The 20,562-nt window shown below is 34.4% G+C and overlaps 1 protein-coding gene across 5 annotated transcripts; it reads left to right on the top strand.

Moving 5' to 3' along the window:
* The first annotated feature begins 5,351 nt into the window (after positions 1 to 5,351).
* On the top strand, positions 5,352 to 19,511 carry LOC138714937 (queuosine 5'-phosphate N-glycosylase/hydrolase). 5 transcript variants are annotated; one of them, XM_069847227.1, is made up of 9 exons: positions 5,352 to 5,488; positions 5,802 to 6,004; positions 9,349 to 9,526; positions 12,948 to 13,178; positions 14,540 to 14,702; positions 16,336 to 16,449; positions 17,008 to 17,122; positions 18,286 to 18,356; positions 19,222 to 19,511. In XM_069847227.1, exons 3-9 carry the CDS (start codon positions 9,428 to 9,430, stop codon positions 19,449 to 19,451), a joined length of 1,023 nt encoding a protein of 340 aa, XP_069703328.1. In that variant the 5' UTR covers positions 5,352 to 5,488; positions 5,802 to 6,004; positions 9,349 to 9,427; the 3' UTR covers positions 19,452 to 19,511. The 5 variants fall into 5 exon arrangements, with proteins under 5 accessions (XP_069703328.1, XP_069703330.1, XP_069703329.1 ...); XM_069847229.1 differs by lacking the exons at positions 5,352 to 5,488; positions 5,802 to 6,004 and adding an exon at positions 8,040 to 8,192; XM_069847228.1 differs by lacking the exons at positions 5,352 to 5,488; positions 5,802 to 6,004 and adding an exon at positions 8,040 to 8,197.
* The last annotated feature ends 1,051 nt before the right edge of the window (positions 19,512 to 20,562 follow it).

The raw sequence follows: 20,562 nt of genomic DNA, 5'->3' as shown, positions 1-20,562 counted from the left end.
GTTTTATTTTTTAATCGAACAAGTCATAACAGAAATTAAATTAAATTAAATTAAATTAACAATTGCGTTTACCGCATGTTTATAAAACAAATAATTAACGAAATATCGCTATTAATATTTTATCCTTAAGATAAAGACACAAGAAAAACAACAATAAAAATAGTGGTTATTTTGTTTACTGCAATGACAATAACAATAGAGAGTGGTGACAACAATAAATATCCTATATTTCAGTTCCTGCTACTTACTGTATTTCATCTATTTTAAATACCACATTTAAACAGTTTTATTCACTAGGTATGTATGTATGTAAAATTCCTTATTTTATTATTTCCCATTAAAGAAATAATTATTATACTGCAAAGAACAATATTTCTCATACCAGAAACAGCAAGTGTTTTTTTTTTGCCACATCTTCTGTCTCTGTACAGCAAATATCCCAAGTTATCGGTCAAATTTTGTCCAAATTCAGTATCTAGAAGTTAAGAAGTTAATTTATCGAGGAATTGCGCACATTAATTGTTCTTTTTAATTCTTTTTTTTTTAAATCAAAAGTCATGATGACACTCAACTACAAGAATCGGCACACGATTTTCGTTTTTTTTTTTTTTTTACGTAGAATATCGAAAGTTATAGTGGAAAAAAATAGAGCGAGATCACTGTGAATAACTTACCATATATATTTTATTTAGAATTTCAATGTACCACCAAATATATTGTAATATTTATATCACTTTAGAATTCCCATTTTCGTAAATATACAAAAGTCTTCATTTTGAGATTACAGAGAATAACTTGTTTGTGTAAACCAGGAAAATTAATCTTTTCATTTTGGTGCACATTACATTATTTTATATATGTAGGCTTATCTTTTTCGTATTCATTCATTCATTTAGTGTTCTGTCCAAGGGCAGGTCTTTCACTGCAAACCCAGCTTTCTCCAATCTTTCCTATTTTCTGCCTTCCTCTTAGTCTCCTCATATGATCCATATATTTTAATGTCGTTTATCATGTGACAGCTTCTTCTACGCCGAACTCTTCTCCCGTTCAGCATTCCTTTCAGTGCATCCTTCAGTAGGCAGTTTCTTTTCAGCCAGTGATCCAACCAATTCCTTTTCCTCTTCCTGATCAGTTTCAGCATCATTCTTTCTTCACCCACTCTTTCCAACACAGCTTCATTTCTTTTCGCATTATACTATATACTGGGTGTTCATTTCAAAGTGTGTCATGACGTCACTGTTGTGAGTCAGCGATTTGAAGCGAGTTTCAGCTTTTATGTCAGAGAAGTAGCCTATTAATCAAGGCGTTCAATCTGAACTTGAGAACGTGTACGGTATAACTTGAACGTCGTAGCAACAGATGGCGGTCTGTAAAGTCTGTGTGCTACCATAACCTCTTTCGAACTGTGTTTTGCGCGCCCAAGTCGTACGCAGGGTATTTGTTATCATCCGTTGCATACCGCAACATTCCGCAACACAAATCAAATGCTCCGTGTCCATGTTGACCGTCGAAGTTAATGTCAACAAATACGTAAGTAATCGTCTTAACCCTCTCACCTCAGTACGTGTTTCCAAACAGTTCTCATTCCTGCCACTACCGGCGTTACCGCACGTATCGGTACGTACTTCCAGAGTCCGTGGTTATCCACGGACTCTGCGTACTTCAGAATGAACGCCGTACTTGCTAGGCAACTTCTCTCGCATTTAGGTAATACGCCTCTGCGGGAGTGTAGGAAGATTGAATTCTCTAGGCTCACCGGCTAGCCACATGACGACATACAGCTAGCCATGACACACTTTGAACTGAATACGCAGTAGACTATTGTATATTATGAGTTATGATCTTATGATTCACAACACGATAAAGGAACTGAATGACTATGATATTTATGAGAAAGCACGTGTCACCTTCGAGATACCGATTTTTTTACTATCAACCCCTCTTCAGTATCACTCGACACTATCAAGGTTGCAGCGTATATAGCTCAGAGCTAGTGTCTTCCATTTAGGCGGCCCAGCTCCGATCTCCAACCTATAGCTGTGGTGAAAGCAGATGTTGCAGAAGGTTATCTCGTGGTACTCCCGTTTCCCTCCATTCTACCAACACTCTCCACCTCCTCCTCATTTCATATATCATCTGCAATAGTTATGAAAAGGCTGGTATGAGACTTGAGATATTACGGGTCTCCACCCCCACCCCTACAACTGACGAATGCAAATGGCAGAATGCAAGATCAACAAGAACAACAGTAGTTCGTAGGACACTGAAGATGACGCAGCACCGGCGTCGAAATGGGCCGTCTGTCTAGGGTACATAAGCTTTTTTAAAATTCTAACACTTTTAACGTGTCTTCAAAGAATTTTAAGTTTTTTAAACAAAGTGTTAACGTGAACCAGAATCGATATATTTTTTACTCCTAAAATACTTTATTATCTATTATAAGCTAACCAGACGTCCCTATTTCCGGGGACAGTCCCCGGTTTTCAGTTGCTGTCCCCGGGGAGCAAATGTCCCCGTTTCGTCCCCGTTTTGTCCCCGGAAATTAATTTTGTCCCCAGAAGTTTTGATTTTTTTTCAATAACATTTTACACGTAAATATTTAAGTGTGATGGAACTGCTGCGATTCATGCACATTTCTGAACATTTCTCAGTATGAGACAGAAGAACCAGCGAGCACAGTATGATATATTCTGTACTCCTTGAGAAGAACACAGCATCTTTGTCTTCATTCGCGTTGCGCGGAAGCGTTAGAACTGCCGCAGCGTCCATTTTAAGTAATTCAAAAAATGAGGAATTTTGTGAAAAATGGTATGATGTTTATCAACATTAAAAAAATTCATTCCAATTGAAAATCTTTTCAAAATAATGTCATTAATCATGTGTCTTTGAAGCAGTAATTCATCAGTTGAAAGACTTTGTCCACAATGAACTCAATCTGGACTGATAAAAAGTCAAGAATGGAAGTTGAAACAATTAAGCTTTGTTACAAGTGAAAACAAACTTTCATTTCTCATGTGAAGAATTTAGTGTGAAGTTGTATGGGAATAAAGAGACAAGTACTTGTAAAATGTGTGTGTTAGAGTTCAGTGTGTACAATATTATGTGAAAGACTTCCATTCATGCGTCAGTACTGAAACTGAATTTTTAGTGGCTATAATTATGTCTTATAGAAGTTACGTGTGTTTATGCATTTAATTCAAAAAGTTAAGATACTCTACAAATTTAGTGTGCAAAGTTCTATCACTATATCTACTGTTACATATATTTTCTGCAACATTTCAACGGAGAGTCGTTTCTCTTGAAATTACCGATATCCCCTGCTGGACCATGAAAAATCTGGTCAGCCTAACCTATTACAATCTTGCTTCTTGTAAGTTGTCTCGAGACTGTCATTAGTTTGTACTCCGCTGAAGAAATTTAAGGAACACGTACGATTTCTCCTGATCATTTAAGAATGATGAATAATAATTTTTCCATAGTATATTTAAAGCTTGGACAACCCTGCTGAAATATTACATAAGAACGGTCCGCCACAGTCCTCTATTGTCGCACTTCAGATGTATGAGTATTTCATGGCGTTCACGACCACATAATCAGTTTGCTCCAGATTGCGTCATACTTAGGGATATTACAGATGAATGTAACATGAGGTTTATACATACATGAATAACAGATAGGTGGGACAAATTCCATTTAATGGTTAGAAATGTTGGAAGATATGGAAAAATGAGTGGACATTGTTTTCTTTCAGACTTACTGATAAAAAAAATCATCCAGAGACATGAATACGTTCCCAGACATTGTAAATTATGAAACATAATTGAGAAAACAAAATGAAATGCATATATTGGAGTTATATACATCTATGCACTCTTGTGGCACACAGCAATCGTTTTGGTTTATTTTTACGAGAGTTCGCAAGATTAAACCCCTCCTATGCCATTACTTAGAAACATCTCAAACGCTGTGGCTTTCCAACATATAAAGAGATGAAAAGGATAAGGTGAATTCTAGAGGGAATAGAAGCAGAATTAACGGAAGTAGTAGGAAGTTGGGGAAAAAAGAAGACAAAGAGGGAGAGTACAGTGGAGGGAATGATTCCGAATCCAATATCGAAAAAATCGTTGTATTTCATCCATATGTAAACAATATGCAATATTAGGATGAATCTCAAACGTGTGTTAGTATAGTCGAAGAAATTACAGACGATCTTTCATTGCCTGCCTTTGGTAGTCTGTAGCAGACAGGAATTTCTATCTCCATTGTTTCTCAAAATTACACAGACCTTCTTAATGTAACTATGTTCTCTTCCATTTCCTTCCTCCAAACGCAACAAATGACTGTCGGGAGTCATAGATAAAACAAAAGAAGACTGTCGGCAGTCGGCGCCGACAAATACAAGATTCTGTCTATAGCATAAGTTAAGAATAATGTTGATCTAAAAGAGGGAGCAAGCAATGATGCGTTGTTAAGAAGGGGTAAAGACTGAACTACATAATATAATTAAGTGTTAAAGTTCGTCAGATCACAAATAACTTCTGAAAATCCCGTCGGAATTTTTCGCTGAAGATTTATATTTCATCACTGCAACCTCTTATTCGTTTTGATTTCTCCTGGCCTTCTATGTTTTTCTTCAGTAAGCTTCCTCCTTTATTTCTGTTATGTTTATTTCTTATCATGTGTTCTTTATAGTTTATGACATTCCTATAGAGATTATACAGATTTTCAAAACAAGATACTTAATTTGTAACACGTGTTAAGAATGTTAACCCACATAATCTAACCCCAGATCACATACAGATTGCTCATTCTTATGTTCAAATCGGTTGCACTTTGAAGAGAACAACCGCTAGGATCGCCACCCGTCCGCCGTAAACGAACACGAGATGGCAGTACAGTCGCTAATGCAATTCAAATGGGAGTTGTGACGTGACTCCTTATGTAACAACTAGATGATAGCATAGTAAATCTGACAATGTTGTTACTTGTTACTGTCAAAACCTATAACGCAGAGCAATCTGGGTATATATGATCTAGGATCTAACTTAACAAGTTTAATATACTCTCCTGATGCTTGTAAGTATTCAACGCTTCGGCAATCTTATCACTACTAATTGACTGCGATATTAGACTTCGGAAACAAGACCTCACAGTGTTAAATACAAACACAGTTGAAATTGAATTCTTAGAACAGCAGGATACAAAGTTAAATTATAAAATTATCGTAGAAATTACGTCCATTCTCAATTAAATTGATAAAGATAAGAATTATTGATACATCATGTACAGACGAATAACGACTCTCATAGTTATCCAAGATATTCCAGCGAGCACCAGCAGGCACCACATGCATCTACATGACTAAGAAACATTTGTGAAGATACGGTATATTGTACCGGTACTGCACCACAACAGTACAAGCGTTCATTTTATGTTCTCAGCATGCTTTTGTTACGTAAAAATATAACAACGCATGGAGGTTGTCAAGGTAATGTAAATGAAAGTTCATAAAGAGACACGGGAAGTCACGAACTGGAATTTTCTTATTCTCACTTTCATAGAAGATGACAGACGTTCAGATGAAATTCACAAAGGGTTATTATTATTATTATTATTATCATTATTATTATTATTATTATTATTATTATTATTATTATTAATTTCCTATTAAATTATGACGTTCCTACGGAGTGTGTTCTGGAAAAAATCAAGTTTGCGGTTTGAGGAAGAGGCGCGTAATTATAGAATTTTCGCCCAATAGTAAAACTGCATACTCTTCTCTCTCTCTCTCTCTCTCGCAGAACTGGCCGACAATCAAACTCTCTGTGTAGACATCAACAGTGGATAAATTTAGAATGTCGAAGTAAATCCTGACCATGCGGTGCGGAGGCTCCCATCCCAAGGTCCTGGTGATAAGATAAGACAGAAGCATCTCTGTACACTCCAAACATACACGTGCAAATGTGGTTCATCTCTTGGCGGGATTTGCTGATCAGTGGGCAAGGTAAGGTAATTTTTATTTTGCTATGCTTTTGATATTGCACATTCAAAATTAAAAAAAAAACGGTAATATAACAATTACGCAATGGGAATGCTAGAAATTATTTAGGGTAAAGTACTATGTTCGTTTTACTCACTAATGTTACCCAGGATCTGCTTTCAATCAAATCCTGGACTCACTGGTCAAAGCTGAAAATTGACTGAGCTATTGCTAGATACATAGCTTTTATTTAATGATCATTATCAATTAAAGAAGTAGTTACCACAAAATATTCAAGGTAGCTAGGCTACATATACTCTAATAGACGTATTTTCGCTAGTACCCAGTACCTTGATTTCTATACTAGTACTGAAATTACTTTGTGATCTCAAACTGATGCATCCTGAGAAAGCAATGTTCACTCTTCCGGTATTTGATGCGCGGGGTCTTTCGGTGTGTTTCGAAACTAAACAAATGTCATGCCGCGAGAACAATTTTAGTAGGTTATTTTACGACACTTCATCAACATCTTAGGTTATTTAGCGTCTGAATGAGATGAAGGTGATAATGCCGGTGAAATGAGTCCGGGGTCCAGTACCTAAAGTTGTCCAGCATTTGCTCATATTGGGTTGAGGGAAAACCCCGGAAAAAAACCTTAACAGGTAACCTGCCCCGACCGGGAATCGAACCCGGGCCCGCGAGAACAAATTTACAAAATAAATACAGGTAATAAAATAATAAAACAACAATTAAACAAAAAGATTTAATAATGAATTAAATTACATCTACAAAAACTATATAATAAAACAGAACAAACTCGTTTACCAGCATAGGCGGAGAGAGAGACGTTTCCTTGGGGAAGATTGGCAAAGCAAAACTATAGAATCCCCATATAACGGGGTTATGGGAGACATCATTTACCTCCTCCCCAGTTATAGCTTGACCGTGGTACGGTATATCGGAATATGATCATTTAATAATATATTTTCGGGGGTCATGTTTCTTACAGTGTACATCCAATCCGCGATGGTTAGGGCTTGAACTGTAAGTCTACTGCAAATTTATAATAGGGCATAACTTAAAACAATCTCCCTCTTTTCCTCTCTCGTACAGAAACACATGCATACATCAATAAAACTACGGTACGCAACAGTGCTAACAGAAACTTTTTATATGAAATTTATCTTCCTGAAGATATAATATGAAATGTAAACTCTAATTATTTTATTTAATATCGTCTTCAAGTTTACACATTATACCGAGATCACTTTTCTTTTTTCTGCATTGTTGTGCAGTATGTTATTCATACATCTCCAAGTGGTGGCCTGAACACTTGCAGACTTCTAACACATGAGTACAGGCTTTTACAAAAGAAACATTACAATGCTTCTATTCCTCAAATGAGGTATAGGAATTCTTATACATTCAGAAATGTAAAATAAAAACATCTGCAATGCTTGGGAAAAGTGGCATAAATCAATTTCCACAAAAAATTTTTATTAGTTTATTGACAACTTTCGGAACATCTGCTCGCTTGGGAAAAGAGACATAAGTATTTCTCCCATTAGAATAATTCATAATAAGAAAATCAAATCAACATAAAGCAGTGTGAAGACAGTTTTTTCCTTCTCCTGTAAAATTAACATTTTTTACTTGTGCCACTTTTCCCGAGCACTACAGATATTATAGTCCAGACACATGATCTGAAGACATTATTAATTCATCAATTTAAGCACATAAACTTAATCATGAACAAAGGCAAAAAAGTGGTGTCAAGTAGCACCGAAACAGCTAGCCACACATGCTTACATAATTAACACGAGTAAGATCGCCATTAAAAAAAAAACATTGAATTCAATATTTTCTAACGTTATGAGAAAAAAAAAGAGTTCAGACAAGTTTGCGGGGGGCATAACTCCGCCTATGCTTATCAATTAGCTATGACGGGAACTGATAAGCACAAGCTCCGCAGCAAACGAAATACAAATACGAACAAGCGTGGATTTTGTACGTAAAAATGAACCGGCAACAACGTTTCACAACTCAGAACGGGCCGTGATTTGTTGTTGCCATAGCAACCGTAGTAACTTCCTGTGAATATACTTCCGGAGCAGTCATAAAGTATTTTAATCAAAGTGTACTGGGAGTATACTAATGGGCAATTACTGTTAACTGGAGAAGGCAATGAAGATATTGTGAATAAACTGACCTAGTAAAGTAATGCATTATTATGTGATCAGGGATATTACTATACAATGTTTATGTAAATTGAGAATCAATAGAATGACTATGTTCAAGTGCTGCATATTACGTAATAATATATTGTAGTTCAGAATGGTATAAGCAGGAAGAATTAATAAAGTTCTCCAAATATATTGTAGTCCAAAATTTTTTGCTTGCAATGTTATATTATTTCAGCTTTATTATTTGTTTTGTCTTCGTAGGTAACAATTTACCGCGAAATATAATTGCTCAGTGCATTCGTTTCAGGTTTGTTTCGGATTTAAATGCCAATTGCCAATGAAATCGTATATTTGCCCAATTATATACAAATCTGGGGAATCCCCAGTCTGTAAGATTATAGGACGTAATCACCATTTTAAAGTATTGGTAGAATTTTATCTGAGTTCGGTGTAGGCAAATGTTATTTTATAGGTTATGTTCGTCTTATTTCACCTGCAGATTGCGTCTACAAAGTACAGTTCATTACTCATGTGGCATATTGATAATACGAGTATTATCAGTGTGACTAAATGTAATTTAGAAGATAGGGCGGCTCATCTGCACTATATGTCCACCTATGCTCTAACATATGAACATTCAAGAACAAATGTAGCTAATTGAGAGTATATATACACTGCCAGAGAATTACAATTACGGTATTTATAAACTTTATAAGCATCTTACTGAATTCACCACGTCACGATGTATTTTATGATAATTTGTACTGTACATAACGGCAGGCCAACATCACCTCCAAGAGAAAAGCTGTCAGAAATAGCACAAAAGAATTAACTTCAGTTAACTGTTAACCTACATCACAGATGAGTAATAGGCCTACAGTCCAAAAAACCTATTGTTAATGAAAGTAATAGAACCGTATTGAGAGTTAGTAACAATAAGAAAAATGTTACTGTAGAAATTCAGTTGTAGCGATTGTATTATATTTTGTTAGGATTACAATAGCCTATGTAGCGATTTTATTAGCCTATATTTTGTTAGAATTACAATAAGTATTGTCAAAGATGAAGAAGTCAAATTTATTCATGCTGTCCATTTCTATAATGATGAAAATACTAAAGCACCTCCGTACTATAATACTTACGTAGATACTGCTTGTTGCTCAATAATGTGAAATTTTATTTTAGGAGCCGCAAATTAACTCCAAGTTGGAACATTCATATTCAGCAATTTGACTTCTCCAAAGTTTTCTTTTCCCGTTCAAATATGAGTGTTTTATCTCCAAAGAAATCAGGCGAATTCATTACGAAGAACGCGAAGAATGTGTTCATAGAAGAGAGTGGTATAAAGAAGCTAGCACATGAGGTACGTTACACTGACATGCAAGTCAAAATGATACATCTTATAGTACGGTAATAAAGAAAAGATTTTGAGAATAACTTAATTGTGACAACAACGCCAAAGCGGCCATAATTAATTACCGCTTTCGCGAAGATTGCACATATTTCAAAATAATATGAAAATGAATTTATTAATGAACATTATTAAAAATTAATGAAAGTGAAAATTATACAATTTAATTATATTTATATAAAACAATTTAAGGTAGTAGTATCCTCGTATAGTTATATTACATTTAATATCTTGTTGCAGTTTATTTGTCCCAGTTTATTTGAAGTGATTTGGAACGGATTCTACCAATTTCTTGTATGCCTACATGTATTTGATTTTTTTATTCGTATTTTAATGTAATTTTAGTGTTCTGTTCTTTCTCAAAATGTAGCTCAAATGTTTGTAAATTGTAAATTTTAGTCCTTGAACGAGCAGAGGAGGAACTAATAACTTACTAGTAGTCTACACATCACACGACCTTTTATCTACTCTCATTAAATTATAAATTTTCTCTATTTATTAGGTATTTTAGTAGGTACAGTTTATGTGGTATTTGTGGAGGTGAAAAAAAACAGGGGAACCATGTGACCCTTCTTGATCTCCCTTCGGATACCCATCATAATATTGCATAATACAACTTAAATATCCACACAAGTATAGCAACAAAGTTTCACTGAATTGCATAATGTCGGTAAATGAATGAATGAGAACTGTCCCCATAATTTTTAGTACTAATATTTGTTAGTTTTGGAAGGTAAATATATTATATAACCCTATGTCTATTTATATACTTACGTACCTTCATTTCAACTTCACTATTCCAGCCAGATTTCGATACAGCAATGCAAAATTTTTTGTGGCGTCAAGTGATACGAAAAGTTTATTGGGATACACGGACGGAAGGTAAATCTGCCGACAATAATGATTTTGAGCCAGGTTACAGTTTCAGTAACCTCACCCGTTCAATTTCTATATAAATATCACACAACAATAAAAGTTCCACAAGTTTCGTGAACTTTTAGTTTCAACACATTTTGATAACATTTTGTAACAAATTGCTTGAGCTCACATTTTACCGGTAACTAAACAATTGAACAGTGTCACCAACGCAGCGGTTTGCAGCTAGATGTGGCATTTTTCGGTCGTAGTTTAAGGGTAAAATTTATTAAATTTGTTTTGTTGATATAGGAATTTAGCGATTTTTCCAACACTCACAGCGGTAAAATAATCTCATTTTACATTCATAATATAATAATTTAGCTTCTTTTGCAGTGTTTTATAGCGAGTTTTTAAGAATTAAATTGTCAACACTGCAATTGAAACGTCTGCCACAGTATACTGTGAGTGCGCGCGCATTAGATTACAGTGGTATTACTATTGTCCAATGTGTTGACATTGGTGGGGTTGCCCTCCAATTATGAACTAAATTATCAGAGTTATCTCGCTAATCATTGGCATAATTTTTTTCACGCTAGGTAGCTAAATTAAAACTACCAGATCTGGCGGAAAGTCCATTCTCATATATAATATATATATATATATATATATATATATATATATATATATATATGTTACCGTTAAAAACCCGAAATCCGTCAAAACTAGTTTCAACTAGAAAAACTAGTCTTCAAAATGTAGATCAATAGAAAGAGAGTTTTCGTAAGACCTAGAATCAATGACAGGTTAGGTTTGGTTTGTTTAGGCTTTTACCAAACTAAAACCTAACCTCTCATTGATTCTAGCTCTTACGAAAACTCGCCTTTTTTCATCATGGAACCGAGACATGTGTTAATAATTAAGTTTTTAACATAATTTTTCCTTCAACTCCGCTTAGGTTTTGAAAGTCTTAAATTGGACGAAAAGGAAGTTAAAAACGACAAAATTCCCATGCACTGGACAGTAATCATCTCTCCTTTCGCTATAGAGTTCCACCACATTTTTCTCTACAATAAAAGCACTACGTTTCATCAAAAAGAAAATCACTGTATACAGGTATATTATAACTCTCACTAAAGTGAGGGATGCATGGATGATAAGTTGTCTCCTTTTCGTTGCACACTTGTATGACCTGTTGACTTTGTTGCTCCGTTCTCACAGTGGGATCCAGAATAAAGCCTCTTCCTGTTGATTGCTACAATATCAACTTGTTGGTGGCTGCCATCAATAGAAACACAATGGGACTTACTCCTAAACCTCCCATTTAGCTTTCCAGCCTGGCTGCAGAAACATCGAGATCCTTGGCTATATACTAGGAGAACTCCTTCATACCAGTAACACTTGTCACCACTGTGTGCATTCGTCTATTTCTGCAGCCTGAAGGCTGGACCTTGCAGAGTGAGGTGATTATTGAGTACGGTGGAATGATGATGATAATGGTGAAGGGACATAGGAGAACCCTGAGAAAAACCCTTCGTGCCTGGTTTGTCCACGACAAATTCCTTCATGTCTCAGAAAGGGATCAAACCTGGGTCACCACGATGGAAGGCAGAGAGACTAATGAAAGTATAATGTTATCAATCAGCTCATCAGCGAATTAAAAAAGTGTGCCCTACCTATTCAAAAATTATAATTTGGTATTTGTATGTTTTCCGACTCCTTCATGCTCACTGCCCCAAATATCTTTCATGCTGCCCAGATTGGAGATCATCACAGGAATAGACTGACATAATGCCGAATAAAATACTTTTTATTGCCATGATTATACCTGTAACAAAAACAAATTTCTACATATCTATGTAGAGCATTAACATGCCTGGCTTCCACTCCTCAGCCAGAGTATAAAAAAAAAAAAAAAAAAAAAAAAAAAAAAACAGTTTGTGTTGGTTTGTGAAACCACGATCATTTTGTTTATAAATTAAATTTATTAAATTATAACACCCAACTACAGTTTGTCTATAATGTAACTTATATTATTTATTAAATAATTTTTGTGTATGTATAATTATTAAATAATTAATTTTACTTACTACGTTATTTTATATATTATAATTTTTGTGTATGTATAATCTTTTAATTCTTTGTGAATTTCGTTTATATAGCTATCACAATAAATATCTTCAATTCATGTAGCTCTATAGAAGAAAATGTTTGTGCAACCTTCTGTTTCAACTGATGTATGTGTTTGATAGTGCGTACATGTATATATGTGCACATGTGCATTCTTGTATACACGTGTGTACATGTGTATGTGTCCCATGGGTCTTATGTATTTGTTTTTGTCTAAGGCCTAACATATTTTACTGCTGCTTGTGTGAATAAATGGACTATATGGTGTAATTTGAATAATGTTAATATTGAGCGTTTTTTTTTTTACAGTAAGAAAAACATCTGCATAAGAAATGGATGTGATAAGCTTATGTGCATTCATCTTTATTGTAGTTATGTTTATTTTCAGATTTCAGAAGAACTAAAGAGCAAAGAGCTCTCCATTGATGGATTTTCTCAGCACGAACTGCATCCACAGAAAGCTGATGAAGCTGCTGTGGACTGGATATTCTTTGCTGACACTTTAAACTTCTGCTTTTGGTCAGCAGATAAAGATCATAAATCTTGGGAAGTGAGTTGGAATGGCAAAACCTACACTGGCTATTTTGCTTTCTGTGCTGCTATTAAAAAAGCACTTGAGGTTAGTTGTGACTCAACTTTGAATATATAGGGTGTATGGTTAAATAGAGAGGATAATCTATGTCAGTTTACGAAATTTTAATTCTTTGTCCCCTATTTTACTTTTACAGCGATTTAATGCATAGTTTCATATGTCTGTTATTGTATTAGTTTTATAAATGACGACTTGTATATATTTTAAGATGATTGTCTGTGCAAAGTGGTTATACTGAATTATTAATTACTAGAGTCACTCTCCAAAGTAATACATCACATATTTTTAAGAATTCATAATTTACTCTACAGCATTGCTGTTTGCTCCATATTGTAATAACTAATAACATACTTTCTACTTAATCACAGTCCCTATCAGTAGCCTGCCACAATCTCGGTAGAATGTATTATATGTTCACATCATAAAACTCAGTACGTGAACTTGTAAGCCATTTTCTACAGTTGTTAATAGTTATGGAACTCTCGTCCTCAAACATCATGCCACACATGCAATAGTTGAGGTGATAATATTCGAGGCAAACAACAAATACAGACTATCCATTTTTCTCTGATGTTGTTCTTGTCCGTCAATCTGACACCATTGTATTATCCCAGTTTCTCCCAAGGAGTTGTAAAATTTCTGCCTCAGGACTAGGAGAGGTGGCAGTGCACAAATTCTAATCACTAGATTGTGCACCAATATGCCTGGATTAAATCCTAAATATCTCCGCAGTGCATAAGAAGAGAAGGTATACGTCACTGTTGATAGTGACTCATCTGTTGGATGGGAACATTAAGCCTGGTGGCCCCCTTGGTGCTATTTGACAGGAGTAGGCTATGTGCTAGCACTGGGTTTCTCCTTTCCTCATCTTCACCATCATCCTCACTCATTCCCTACACTACCCTTACACGAACACATACATACACTCATCCTAGTACACGATATAACTCTCCACAGGTAAACATCATGCATAGCGTGGCCTGCCGAAATGGTGTGCAACTTGAAAATGGATCACAGTACTGCCATCTATCCTCAGTATGCGGAACCCTAATCACACAAGTGAAGTGGGTAGGCATTAGATACACACACATACACATACACAGAGAATTTCACCATAGAGACAAAATGATGTCCTTGTTCTGCTGTGTAAGGCCGCTGAGAGAGATAGAGATTATGTACAAAAGCAACTTTTCTTTCCCTAAGTGATGTGCATATGCATTATGCAAAATACTGCAGAATAAAAAGTAATTTAAAGATAACATGTTGCATTATTTTGGAATGATAGCTTACTCACTACTTGTTTAAATAATTCCAGTTCATCCTAAGCTCTTGTAAGAATAATGGATAAGTACTGTAATATTATAGATAGAATACTTGTTATTTCACAGAATGGCATACCAATAACTAGTCCTAAGTTCTACTCACAAGTGACGTCAGAGCAGCTGGAGAAAATTCTACGTTCTGACAATCCTAATGCAAAAGTAACTTTGCTGGAAGATCGAGTTGCTTGCTTGCATCAGACTGGAAAGAAGCTCATTGAGAAGTACAAAGGTGAAACTCTCTCTCTCTTTGTCTTTATATAATTCTTCGTATAAATAAATTATCCTCTAACTTTTCTGTTCTATGGATCATTCTTGACACTGTTTTTGACCACTTGAATTCATGTATCTAAACATCTTGTACTCCTGTCCACAGTGATTGCTGAGTAACATATGGTAAGAAGTATGATATTTCATTTTACATACATGCTAATACAGACTTTCAATGACTTATGTAAACAATGATGATGATGATGATGATGATGATGATGATGATGATGATGATGATGATGATAACGATGGTGCTGATAACAAGAAACTTGAAATCATTATCACGATCATCACTTTCTTGTCCTTACCCTTCTGTTGCTGCTGTTCCTCTTTCTGGTTGGCATTTCTCATCTTATACTTCTCATTCTTCCCTCCTCCTCTTTCCCCAGCTTCGCCTTCACTCCCACTACTTTGTCCTTTTCCTCATTCTCCTTGTATCCATCCCCATTCTTGTTCTCCTCCTCTTATTCTTCATCCTCATTCTTCATTTCTTTATTTTCTTTTTTAACATTTTTTCCTTCTTTTCTTCGTTTTTTTCTAATTCTCCTTCTCCATTCTATTGGTCGTTCTTCTATTCCTCATTTTTCTTGTCTTTATCCTAATTTTTCTCGTTCTTGTTTATTTTCCTCTTTATTTTTCTTTTCCTTGTTCTAATGGGAGACTGAAATATTTATCCCATTTGCTTCCTAGCAATCTGATTTAGTACTATAAAATTCCTGCCTTTTGTAGATTGTAAACGAGAGTGGAATGCAAAAAATCGCAATAAAACTGTAGATAGCATTCATATGATGAGCCATAAGTTAAATGCAAAATAACCTAATTTAGACATAAGACATCAAAGTACAATGTATTGCAATTATTATCTATTTTATTTTCTTATAGTATTTAAAAATTTAATATGTTATTAAATTCCTCTAACCTTTTATTATTTTATTTCCAGAACAAAAATTTTCCACAGACCATGAGTAATGTAAAACATTATTGTCAGTTTTCATTATTCGCTGATATGTTTTGTTGTGGTCAAGAAAACGGAGAACTCCCCCTTCCTGCACCATTTATGCTTTCAGTGCATATTATTGAAACATCCTTTACATTTTGACTGCATATTTATCTAATGCCTTATAAAATTAGAAGTAGTATTCATTGTCACTCATAATAAAATACTACTTAATAATAATAATAATAATAATAATAATAATAATAATAATAATAATAATAATAATAATAATAATAATAATTAATAATAATATTAATAATAATAACAATAATAATAATTAATAATAATAATGATAATGATAATAATAATAATAATAACAACAAATTAAATCGTTACTGTCTTTAAATTATAATGTATGGAGTTAATTTTAACGTGTAAGTTAAAATTAATTTCCGTCTTTCCCATCCTCCATAATGATGCAAATATGTTATGTAAATAATACAATTTATTTATTTGATTGGCTAGCGGACTTACTCGTGTTAATTATGGAAAATTTATTTTGTGAAAATTTATTGAAGTCAATGCTTAATTTCAATGCTCATTTTTGCAGCGCTAATTTTGTTGTTGGTTTAAATGTATACTTTGTTTTGATTTGTAGGTTCATTTGTGGAATGCATAAAAGAATGCAGTAACTCTGCTCAAAGTTTACTGAAGCTCATTGTGCAAGAATTTCCGTGCTTCTGTGATGAAGCTATATTCCATGGACAGAGAGGTGAGTCTAGTTTAAAGAATTCATTTATTTTAAACCACTCTTAAACAGAGACATTTCTAAACAAATGTTTCTTAAAGTTCTCTAAAGAGAATAAACAACAAAGTGGATTTGAAGTAGGATATTTACCTTTAGGAGAAAGTAACAAGTACCGAAAATCTACATTTAAACCACAAGACAAAAAGAAATAGTTTGAAAAATAGATTTATTATCACTGAGTAAGACAGCTGAGTGAAGGAGGAAAATTGGATGTAAACTTAATGAAATGTTATACAGAGTTTGCAGACAACTCAGACAATAATAGAGATATAACACTCATTTATATCGTTATAAATTTATTGACTAACGTAATCTATGTCTTATTTTGAAGCTAAAAATTTTGCCTAGTTATAAATATTTATTTCATAAAAGAAACTCAAGGCACTTCTATTAATTTGGCCGAGGGGTGTACATATAGATCTCTGTTTCTCCCATGTACCACTATTCTATTGTAGACCAGCAGCAATAAGAATGTACAGTATGTGAATTTTACATTGCACTATGTATTTGTGCATTTGACAGTGGCAATTTACAAGCGAGCTCAAATTCTGATTGGTGACATCTGGGCTTGTTTCCGTGGACAAGGACTGGGACATTTCACTGACATTGATACCATCACAATGTTTGCTGATTACAGGTGAGGCATGATGTTCAGGATGAGAAATTATTTCAAGATGGACAGATGCATTTTTATTTTAACAAGTTGTATGAAATGAATATGTAAATAATTACTATAGCTACCCAGATGTATCATGGAAAGTTTATCACATTACTCTGTGTAATAGCATGCTTAAAAGTGTATTAAAAAGTTTACTGCCACGTCCTTAGAAAGACATACACATTTGAGAAATTTCTGCTTACTACATACCAAAAATTCTCACTGTTAAGAGTATCTTAGTGTTGATGTCATTATTACAGAGACTGAATGAAGTGATTTCAATTTTTGAAAGAAATTTGAGCGATGTTCATGGTAAAAGTAATGTCAAGTTTCCTCTTTCTTTTGCTCTTTGCACAGTTCATATGCTTGAGACATTTGTAGTTCAGTCTCTTCTAGGAATATTTACAACATCCATTGCTTTATTCCTAGTTTCAGTAAGCTCTGTATTATTTTATCTCATTCATGATGTGACATTCCAGCTCATATCAGCAGCCCAAACTCCACTGTTCATATTGATGCCTAAAAGAATGACTCTGACAGTTCTAACAAGCACCAACCAGCACCACATGTACCTGTCGTAATCTTTAATTCTGTCTAGATACATACACTTGTATGAACGAGACTACATGGTATATTAATATTATACTTAAAATTATCTACAAGCAGAATTAAACAATACACTACCAGTTTGTTTTGTGTATTCTGAGAGAAGTAACTCAAGCAGTGTTTCTGTTCCATAAAAATATGACAGTGTGCCAAGAGATTACCATGGTAATACAAAATTCTGCAGCTGGGTGGGCAGTATAATTTCTGGAATTTCCTTTAACCTATCCTCAAAGGAACTGTCAGAGCTGTTCTTTCATTGGCTTTAGTATACATACATAAGGGTGTTGTAGAAGAAAAGGTAACTGAAATGAACATTATATGTGTGTGCATCTTATATCAGTGTGCTGCTAGATCATTGACCGCAAGGATTATGTAGTGAACAAAGATAAATACCAATGGCGAGACAAAACTTAAACTTTTTTTTTTTGGTAACTCTCTCTTTCTTTCTGTCGCTGTGTGTGTGTGCATAAGTACACGCACATATCACATATTTATTTATTATTTCTTTAAAATGTCATCTTTTTCTCCATTTCCAGAATTCCCCAAGTTATGATCCACTTCGGAGCAATGAAGTACAGTGACGAACTGATGGCATTATTGAAATCTGGTGAGTTTGTTTTGAGATTTCAGTTTGAAACTCTTATACAGCTGTTCCTTCTTCCTATATTGTGACTTTGTATGTCCAACTTTTTTTGCTAGTTGCCATAAATGAAATATTTGAATTATACAGCAGTTTCAAAACTAATGATTTCATCTTCAGGATATAATCATCCAATAAGAAGTTCCAGAATAATGCAAAATATTAAATTCCAACCCGCAGTTGTGAAACTAAAAATTTCATCACAATTTAATCACTGTGAAAGCGAGAAAACTCGAATATTAAATTATATTCCAAGAGATATTGAGTACTTTATTATAGTTTTACTGTGTACTTTTCGTGTATCTCACCATAATTGAAAATGTTGAAACTACAAAGGCTGTTCAATAATGAATGAATATGATTTTTGTTATTTGTTTCATCATCCTCCAAATTTTTATGGTCTTTCTCAAAGTAGTTTTCAATTGGTTGCAATGAACTTATCCCAGGCTTTCTGCCAGTCTTCGAAGATGTGCTGGGAACAATCTTTGATAGGTTCTTCAGAATTGCCTCTGCAGCCTTCATCACGAGTTGTTCTGAAGACTGAAAGTACTCACAGAAGATGTTTAACTTATATAACATGGTGCCAAGTTTGGACTGTAGGAGGGACTGAGAGATACATTTCACGTTTATTTTGCTGAAGTACTCCATAACTGCATTTGCAATGTGGTGCCATTTCTTCTGACTAATCCATTCCTTCCTTCCTAATTTAGAACCATATACAACACTTACAAGTTCATTAATTAATTGCATTTATTTTAATAATGCCTAAAGACAGGCATTTTCCACTATTATTTTCTTTTACTTATAAAAAATAAAATCTTATTCTTTGCAGATACATTTCTTGAGAATGGCAGTGAGAATGAAGTAGAAATTCGCGGTTGTTCCATTGAAGTGGTGGAACAGGTTGCAGATGAAGTCAGGAAGATTCTGCAATCCCAAGGCCACTCTGATCTTACTGTCAACGCAATTCTTATTGATCATTTCCTGTGGGACTATCGCCGCAAGCATGCTGAAGAACTTGAGTCAATTCCATTCCATAAGACACTTAGCATTTATTACTGAAGCAACTTATGATCTACCACATGTAGTACAATCTTTCAGGAAATATAAGATTAATCTATATTAGTGTTACTTGCTTAGTTATTCGTGTAATACTTATCCAAATACCATTGGATCACAAAGGTGTCTGTCTACAAAGTGGGAAACTCTGTGAATCCAGAAGTAGCTTTCCAGTAATTTTGCATAGGTTCAGGTCCTTTTATATCCCATAAATTTGCAGCACAGATTCTCTGATTTTACTTTACATCAGTAATTTTGTCTAGGTTTACGTTCTTTTACAAGCTGTAAATTTTCAACAGAGAAAATCTGGTTTTGCTTTACATCAGTAATTTTTCCTGGGGTTTAGGTTCTTTACATGCAGTAAATTTCAACACAGAATTTCTGGTTCTACTTTACATTCGTAATTTTGCTTGGGGTTCAGGTTTTTTACATGGCATAAATTTGCAACATAGAATATCTGGTTTTACTTTAGATTAGTAATTTTGCCTGGGGTTCAGGCTTTCTTATATGCCGTAAATTTGAAGCATAGCATCTCTGATTTTACTTTCTATCTGAATTTTAATCTTCATCACCTTTTGCTGGAAGTGATCCTGTGATAGCCCAGCTGGTTATAGAGCACTACACTGAGACCAGCTTTGTTGATATCTTAAGGTCACTTTGATTTCTTACTTTAAAACTGGGTAATTGTGAATTACAGGAACGCCACTTATTACCTTTTTAAAATAGCTGAAATAAACTATAAAACGAAAGTATTCAAACAAAAAAATCGTGTTAGAAGATTGAATTTGTGTATTTTTGGTCCAGGGAGCATCCGCTTTTTGGTGCAAAGATAATTTGTTTGGCATGTTTCTTAATTGAAATTATGAAATGGCGTTCCTGTGCTTCACATTTAATTAAAACTGCAGTTGTGTTTTAGATTAATTAGTAATTATCATGTTCGTCATTAGACTGAGCTTCGCAAGTTCACACCAGACTGAGGCAGTAAAAACTTTGTATTTATTTTTTTGGAAGAGAGTCGGGGTCTTTTTGTCATAAAGTTTTTATACATAAAAGAACGAAGTCCCTGAACGAGAGTGTTACAAGCAAAATTTACTGCCACTTCTGGTTCATCCCA

The sequence above is a fragment of the Periplaneta americana genome, chromosome 15 (genome assembly GCF_040183065.1).
Source record: "Periplaneta americana isolate PAMFEO1 chromosome 15, P.americana_PAMFEO1_priV1, whole genome shotgun sequence".
Taxonomy (NCBI): domain Eukaryota; kingdom Metazoa; phylum Arthropoda; class Insecta; order Blattodea; family Blattidae; genus Periplaneta; species Periplaneta americana.
Note: the sequence above shows the minus strand (reverse complement) of the source record. Positions and strands in the feature narration are given on the sequence as shown.